Source organism: Cyprinodon variegatus, unplaced genomic scaffold, assembly GCF_000732505.1.
Source record: "Cyprinodon variegatus isolate N-32 unplaced genomic scaffold, C_variegatus-1.0 Scaffold256, whole genome shotgun sequence".
NCBI lineage: Eukaryota > Metazoa > Chordata > Actinopteri > Cyprinodontiformes > Cyprinodontidae > Cyprinodon > Cyprinodon variegatus.
In genome coordinates, this window is record NW_015150709.1 from 950768 (window position 1) to 959742 (window position 8975).

At 35.8% G+C, this 8975-nt stretch overlaps 1 protein-coding gene across 1 annotated transcript in view; it reads left to right on the top strand.

The window, feature by feature from the left end:
• Window positions 1–3781: 3781 nt before the first annotated feature.
• Window positions 3782–8975, top strand: part of LOC107089554 (interleukin-21 receptor-like) — an 8391-nt gene continuing 3197 nt past the window's right edge. The window contains exons 1-4 of the mRNA XM_015382419.1: window positions 3782–3938; window positions 6610–6736; window positions 6820–7010; window positions 8339–8496. Coding sequence (XP_015237905.1) covers window positions 3845–3938; window positions 6610–6736; window positions 6820–7010; window positions 8339–8496 — 570 coding nt within the window. The 5' untranslated portion in view covers window positions 3782–3844. The remainder of the gene's footprint in view (window positions 3939–6609; window positions 6737–6819; window positions 7011–8338; window positions 8497–8975) is intronic.

The window sequence follows — 8975 nt, forward strand, 5'->3', positions numbered from 1 at the left end:
ATATATATATATATATATATATATATATATATATATATATATATATATATGAACAAACTATGGTGCATTTTTGTTTTATTTGAATGTAAATATAATTTGTATTATTTAATTACAACATATCTTAGAAGCTCTATCTGTTGTGTCTCTTTTATTAAAATCATCTCTCTGTTGTTTCTCACTAAATGTGTTCATTATAGCCAGGCATTAGAAGGAAAAACTCAAGAACGGCTAACAATCCTGTATTTAACTATCAAGCACCTATCCTCCTGGAAAGCTGCAATGTGTGAAAATACCATAAGATAAAGAGTTAGAAAATTTGCAACAATGTCCTGAAATAAGTTTTGCCTTAAAAATGCATAATTGAAAACTGGTCCTAAACATGGTCCTTTTTCAAAATCTACTCCACAGATGTTCTCTATAGGGATATAACAGAATTTTATTTTATATTTAAATAAGCTCAATATTTTTGTCACTCATTTCAGAGAGTGAAACTTTGATATCATATAAATTGATTACATATACAGCAAATTATTGTTTGTTATTGTTTGTGGTTTAAAAAATGTTGGCTTACAGGGAACGAAGCCCTGAAATTCAATGTCTCACAAAATTTGAAATTGTAAAAAAAAATCTTAAAGCTTATTGTTTTTAAATTTCTTTTCACTTGTTTATATTTTTAAAGGGTTTCCTCTAAGGATGCCATTTTTGGTTTTCTAAGGAACATAAAGTAGGACCCAGAATTCAAGCAAGACAGACAGTGGAATACTTAAAATGTGTTTATTCAAACAAAGATGGAAGGGATCTGCAGTGGCGGCTGCAGTGGCTAGGACGTCTGAGTTCAGGCCCAGAGAACGAGGATGATTCCAGCCGATCCAATTGAACAGACCCAGCAGACGCTTCCAGAGAGTTCCAGACTCGGGAGCCTAGAAGGATACAGTGCTGACAGGAGATCAGATCCGAGCTGACCAAGGAAGGCAGGATAATCCTCAGGGCGAAGTCAAGAGGCAGATCCAAGTTCACTCCACAAGAAGAATCAAGTCTGAAGATAGGCAGGCAAACAGATCAGACAGGAGCAGGCAGGCTGACAAGTCCAAATACAGACGGGTCAAGATGATACAATCAAAACTCTATAGAAATGCTATAGAAATCAACACCAAAGGCTCAAGAATGACCTGGCACTAATGGCTGGGACCAAGGAGTTTGAATAGAAGCAGGAGCAGGTGGACCAGATGAGCAGGGATGAGGAACAGGGCAGAGACAGATAGGGTAATGATATTAGCATTAAACCAGCCATCAGTGCCAAAATCATGACAAGAAGTGCTTTAAATTGGCATTTGCATAATATATATGCAGTTTGATCAGTTGAATCACAAACTTTTTACTCTGGCTACATAATAACAAATTAAGATCCATGATTCTTAGAAAGTTGAGCGATATAGGAAAAGTTTTTTTAAGAAAAGACAAAAGGGACAAAAAGAGTTAAAATGTTTAAGATTTTTGGTTCCTTATTTAAACGTGATCATAGGGTGGAGCAGCAAATGGATAATATTTTTTTTTCTTTTGCACTGCAAAAACAACCTAGAAATAAGCAAAAAAAGTCTTAAATTAACTGTATTTACTCTTAATTTGAGCAGGTAAATAAGATTGTTTGCCAATGGAATGAGTATTTTTACTCTTAGAATAAGATAATTAGATAACATGTACTTGAAATAAGACAATGCAATTGTTTTTTTCTTATTTTAAGTATAAATTGTCTCATTTCATTGGTAAAATGTCTCACTTACCTCCTCAGTTAAAAAAAAGGCACTTATTTTATTTTTAAAAATGACTTATTTAGATATACATTTTTATGCAGTGTGGTAGTTAAAATAACAATATACCTGAGCTGAAAGACCCACTGCCCTACTTTACCTTTGATTCAGAGATATGGATTATCGTTATTTTTTTGTTTTTGTTTCGGGGAAGCTGGTCCGAGTTGTTGGGAAGATTGATAGAGCTAAACCACAGTCCAGGAACAAAACCTTTTTAGAAACTACAGAAGACCTGAAACCTGGAACTTCCAGGTCACTCACCCAAAAACACAGAAATATGACCCAGTTTCCGCTTCGTTTTCTGAAGTCTTCAAAGAAAATCATGTCTGGTTGAAAACTTCTTCTCAGTGCATTTCAGTTCTCCTATTTATATAATTATTGTGACTTGAACACAAAGACATAGGTTCACCATTTCAAATTAACCTCATGTACATAATTCCTAAAATTACCATTCTTAATCTCGCTTCTTACTCATTATATATGGAAAACACCACTTGATTCTTCTAATTAAGTAAGAAAAATGCAGAAACATATATATTTTTTCTTTTTGTTTTTATTACTATTTATGTAATTTAAATTTTTTATTTCCCTGCAAACATTTTTATCATGCAGAAGATCACTTCTAAACATCGTTATCAGTCTGGTTGCAAAATGCTTCAAATCATTGCTTCAAATCATCCAGACACATGATATCAGGGCAGTTACCACCACAAATGGGCGTTATTTAAAAAATAAAAAAAACTTCTATCTGATACAGCAGAGCTGCTACGCGTTCGATCATTTATATCTCATCTTGCGCAATGTGAAGATTTCCATCTAGCATGAAGCTGCAGCTCTGGGGCAGGTTTTTCACTCAGCACAGCTTCTCACAGCCTGAAAGACCGGCAGATAGGGGACAGGAGTCATTCAGGTTTCAACCTATAAAAATAGGTTCCACTTTTACCCTGCGGTGAAGCCAAATGATCAGAATGGAGGAGATATTTTTGATAGGCAAACCCCAAATAGCTAAAACAACTTGACATGAGCAAGCTTCTCTCAGCCTTAAGAATCTATCTTAATATTGAACTGTTGTTTTGTTGTCTTTTCACTGCTGCAGGAGGTTTAAATGTTCTCCAGATTGGAGGAAACAAAACAATGATTAACAGTGGAATGAAGTTTTTCTTTTTATACTATCCTGACAGGCTATTTGAGTGAATAAAGTAACTTTCTTGTGCACAATATTGGGTTAAAAGCTGCTGGGCTGCAGACTGATGTTGTATAGGGTGAGAAGCTCCAAATCTACTCAATCGGAAAGTTAAAGGAAGCCGTGGGCCTGGGTTTTCAGCGCTTATCTTAGAATCACAGCACCCAGCCCTCATTCAGTTAATCTACTGTTGGTGCACTGGGTGTTGCACAACCAGCTTTTATGTTCATGCAGCAAAGCAGATGGGTTAGGGGCTGAAAGTAACCAGAAAAGGGGGCATCACCACTAATCAAGTTTTAGAAGATACATGGCGTGCAGACTCTTCTATGAATTTTTTATCTTTTTTTTTAGGCCTACTACCTTACATCTTATTTAATTCATATTTATTTATTTGAGTTTCTTTTTATTCAACACTAACATTTTATTTATTTCTCTTTATTTTTCAGAATAGCTGCAAACTCAAATTGTTTTCAACTCTAATGCTGTCTCTTTATCAGGTTTTACCTGCTTAGATAAAGATTAAATAAATTAAATTAAATCATTCACAGAAAATAAAATAGATTTTAATGCTTGTTAGATTTTTGGTTACGATCTTTTTTTTTTGCAGAAGTAGGGGGAAACGCTCCACAGGAACCACCCAGTGGTTCTTACAGCTGATATTTCGTGACAGCTTCAACTTTACATCATTTTTTTCTTTTTTCTTCTCTGGTAAGGCTATTGGTGCAGATGCAGAGACAGTTGTCGACGCCCCCTCTCTGTCTGCATAAGGTCTGGATGCAAATGTGTGAAAAGCCCAGTGACCTGAGATCTCTGCAGGGAGGAGGCTGAGGTGATGTCTGATCTGACCTGAGTCATGATGGACTGCTGTCCTCTGAAGTCGCTGCCGCTGCTCCTGCTGCTCCTCAAGTCCACCAGCATCACATGGCTGCAAGGAGATCCAGCTAAAGGTTGATTTTTCATTCTGTTTATTAACAACATGATGAACAACGTTTCCATGTGCTGATTGGAACAAAAACAGGGCGACACCAAAATGTGAATCTCTATTGGGGGGAAAAATTGATGCCAAAAGAGAAAAAATTGTTTTGATGTTAATGGGAAAAAAAAAAAATCTACAATGAGATTTCACATTTTATTGAAAATAAATTAACAGTTTTTGCTGTCGTTCCTAAATGTGATTTATTAAGCATTCATATAAAGAAAAATTAAAATAAAACAACTTGTGTAAGTTGACCCGCTGCCTTAGAGCTTGTTAATTTCGCTTGCTGTTCACTTCCACCTATTCCATATTTAATGCTGAACTGTGAGAAAAACGGTTCCTTCTCACTTGGCTTTTTACACGATATATAAAAAAGCCTTAATCTATTTCAGCCTCCAAAAATACCTTCAGCTCTAAATAGTAAACACATGTAAGGTACAGGCAAGTGAAAGTATGTAGGTCACAGCCTGCTTTAAAATATTTTACTGTACGTATGCTTAAGGATTTGTTCAGCATTTTATGTCAGAAATTCAAATAAACTAAGGCGAAAAAAGAGACTGGATGAGGTTTTTTACATCTCTGTTAGTTTTGTCCACTATTTTTAACCGTAAAGCAACTGGGTGATCTGCTTATCGTACAGTATGTGTTATATTTTCATCTTTCATATTTTGCATTTAGCAGGCTAATCAGGACAAACCATTCAGTAAAACAGCTAAATTCTGCTTTTTGTTTAAAAAAAGGATTGAAATGCTTTATACATAGAGAAATCAATTACTTGTCAATAATTCACCATACTTTAGAGCAAACATCTATTTTCCGCTTCCGGGTCCAAAAAAAAAAAAAAAAAAACTCATATAAAAGGAAACCTAAAATGTTACATTCTTTGTCGGAACATTGCCAATTTACCCCCTTACCCAAATTATGGGTTATTCCACCATCAAATTGGTGCTAAACCTTAGACATCCCTGTGGAGGAATACTGACCTAGTCTTTTTGCATAATTATTTTTAATTCAAACGCAATAAGTATAAACGTGTCATGGGCCTTCTTTTTGTTTAGCAGAGCAACCCTCTACTCCTTTTTTTTTAAATCATGAACTTTTACCTTAACTGAAGCAGATTAACCCCATAGACCTTTACATGTTTGCTTTTTTGATGATCTCAAATGAGTGACAAAAAAAGAAAAGGGGGGCAAATTCTTTTTTTCTTACAGGCAAAGACCACCAGGGCCGGCCAGTCTTTTTGTGCTGATTGATTGATAAGGAAGCTTCTACTAGCTGTAGATTAATTAGCAATAAGTTTTAACAGGGTAAAAAATAACTCCCTAAGGTTTGTTTTAACTACATGTAACAAAACAATCACCTAAATTGAGAAACAGGTTTAAAAACAGAAATATGTTCGTTATGAAAACAAGTCTTCATCTGCAAACCCTTAAACTTTAGGACGCATTCCCATGCAACGGAGTATTGCTTTCTAAAATTATATATTTAATCTTTTAAAAAATTCATATGAGTAACAAATTGGTTTTAGTATTTATTTCTAGTTAAGAGTGCATTAAATGGGATGTTTCATGTTATACAAATATAATACAAGATTATTCTCTTTAAAAGGATAACCGTTTTTCTAACTTTACAAATTTAAGTTTATGAATTCATTGCTTCAGAATTGATTTACTTCTTTATCTATTTAAATATGTAGTTTTGTCAGTCTTCTTTTGTCTTCTATGCATTTGTTTATAAAAGCTCAGCAAGACTAAGTTATTTGTAGCTATATGAAGAGTGTTAGATAAAAATAAATGACTTTGTTTATAAAAGCTCAATATAATTTTTTAAATAGCAGGATCACAGATTATTGCAACACCTGCTATAATAATGTGTTTTAGTAAACATCCAACACTAGAAACATAAGAGTGAGGCCGCTGAAGACTTATTTTACTTTATTTTGTCATGAATTTCTATACACAGACATTTTTGTAAAGCTTTTAGACAGTAAATAAACATTTCTATTCCATGAAGTGCAACAGTGTTAAAATGTAAACAGTGTGGGAGAAAAAAAAAGGTTGCTGTGTATCTTAAGGTGACATTCTGCTCCACCTTAAGTGTACTATGGAGCTTAATCACAGATCCTTCCTCCCAGCAGCTGTTAGAATTTATAAACATCACTGCTTTCAACTAACTCAATCCCTGCTTTGTAGTTTTTTAGCTATTTTAAATACTCAATATCGGATATGCATAAATAATCATAAAGGTTTGCGCATTTTTTAAAGTATTTATCTTTATATATTTGAAATATTTATCTTTCAATGTTCTAAACTAGCCCTTGCTATACTGTGTCCCAAAACTTTCCCATTCTGAGACAATAAATTATGTGTTTATATGGGTATATATTACATTTGGTTTATTTTTTTTGTTGAAAATGTTAACGTACAGAATTTTGGGTTGTTTATTTTTTAAATAACTTTTGGGAAATCAAGTATTTTTGTTGCTTTTGGGTTTAATGTGCTACTTTAAAATCCTGTCACCCATTTGAACATTTTCTAGAAGTGCTCCTATTAAAAACCAGACAACCAAACAAGCGGAGCCATCATTGCACAGTAGCATCGTAATGTGGTTGACAAGGATTAACATCACTTTCTCTTTTTCAGTGGAGGAGTATACATGCATCAACGATTATCTGTTCACTATCAACTGTTCTGTGAGCATTAAACCACCAGTCAACACTTTGGTTGGTAATCAATCCTTCTGGCTCACAATCACAGAACTCTCTGATGGGTGAGACAGTGATAAAGACCTTTTATCTGATCAGCCTTAAACATGACGGACATGTTTTGTTTCAGCTGTTTTTTTCTCGACAGAGCGAGGCAAAGGTGTCAGCTGACAAACACCACGGCCGGTTTCTTCTGTTCCGTTAGTAAAGCCGATAAAAGCAACCCCTTGGATATATTTTCAGACATGCATGAATATAACATATCTTTTTGTCAAAGACAAGATCATGGCCCTGAAGTCTGTAAATTACTGCAGGAAGACTACCAACCTATGTATCACAGTGAGTAACACCATTTCCCTGTTTTTCCACAATTTGTAATGTATTTTATTGGGTTTCTATGGGACGGACCAACACAAAGTATCACACCATGAAAGCTGCTTGCAGGTAAAAATCTGAAAAGTGCGGCATTCAACCCCTTGGATCTAATATCTGGTAAAAGCATTTTTTGGCTGCAGGCAGTTTCACTCCACTAGCCTTAAAAGGTATAGTGGAAGATTTTTGCAAAATTTTTGAAAAGACCCGCCCTCCCCACTTAAAGAAAAAATGCACATGCACAACCCTGTACCCGCTCCCGAGGGGGAACGCATATTAAATGTGCCATTTCTCCTCGTGCACGCTCTGTTTAAAAGCTGCTGTTTGCATTGCTCATGCAAGCTTACTATCCAAAAGAAGATTTTAAATTTTTCCGCTATGTAAGACTCACCAACGGTAAGGGAAAATGGGGACGAGCACATAGGACGGCCTTACGTAAACGTATCACCAGAATGATTGACAATTAGGAGGAACACTGATTTTGATGATCCACCCAAAAAAGAACCTCCTCCACACCTTAGGAGGGAATTTCACTCTTTAAAACGACAAAACTTGGTGTTTATATGAATATTGAAGTGTGTGCAGGCATCTCAACTAATTTAAATTCATTGTGGATCTAGATCAGGGATGGCTAATTCCAGTTCCTGGGGGAACTTCATTCAGGTGTGTTGAACAAAAGGCACTCCTAAAAGTTGCAGGATACCGGCCCTGAGGAACTGGAATTGCCCACCCCTGATCTAGATAAAACCTTCAAGAAGTATTTTCCCATTCCCATACATCATTTAGATTGTCTGGCTGACTTATATCAAAATGTGTGTCCTTGAAAGTTTCTACGGCTTTTGTGGAATAAACAGAAGCATCAGTCTATCATCATATGATCAATGAAAGCAAAAAAGATTCCTTTATAATAAGGTTTGCATAAATAGTAACACATTCTCCACAATCTAGGTGCCTATTTGAACGCGGCTCTCCTCAAACACCTACACACTTGCATTTTTACCCATTCCTCTCTAGATGTAAATCTTACCACAGAGACTAATATCGATTTAGAACGTTACTTTGATTAGGCCAACATCCGTGATCTAAACCTTTCCTTGTATATCTGGCTCCATCCATCCTCAGGTTCTCTGACGTAGCTGTAAAAAATCAATCTCCATATCATGATGCTGCCACTACATTACATTTTGATGGGCTTAATTTTTGTTGTTTTTTTGCACCAAAAAATGTTTGGCATATTACCGAAACAGTTTGGTATTTGGTATAGAAACTGAACTAATGTTTTAATCTCTCATCAGTTAAACCAAATGCCCCATGCTGCCTCACGGTTAGCCACAACTCAAGCCGACACATTTTCACCTGGAAAAGCACCTATGAGAAATACAGCTCTGACACAGTCCTGCCAGAGGACCTGACCTACCAGCTGCTGCTCTACAGAACAGGAGACAAACACGGGGTGAGTGTCTTCATCATCGCATAACAGGCAGAGAACATAGAGGGAAATACAAAGTGTGTATCTGTTTCTAGTTAGTGATAAAATAAAATTTGATTGTGGAGATATAATGAATAATATCATTAGCTGACAAGCATGTTATGGTTCACCTGGACTACAGCTCCATAACATTGGCCGGTTAGACCTGAACCTTAAGGTTGGGGCCTTTCCTACACCTTTAACATTAGGGTCCGGTACTTCAGGACCAGGTTTTTATGTTTGCGTTTGTGTCGTGTTGGTTTTCCTCCTTCATTTATAGTTCACCAGCAGATATGCAGCCTGACAATTTCTATAGGGGTGGCCAGGCAGGGGCCAACATGCACTCAGGTGTGTCGAAAATGGATGGAGAACATAATCAGTTCTGGCTCAATCGACACTGTAACAGCAGGAAAATGAATGAGCACAACATCTGTATTTTATAAATAAATAAATTTAAAAAGACA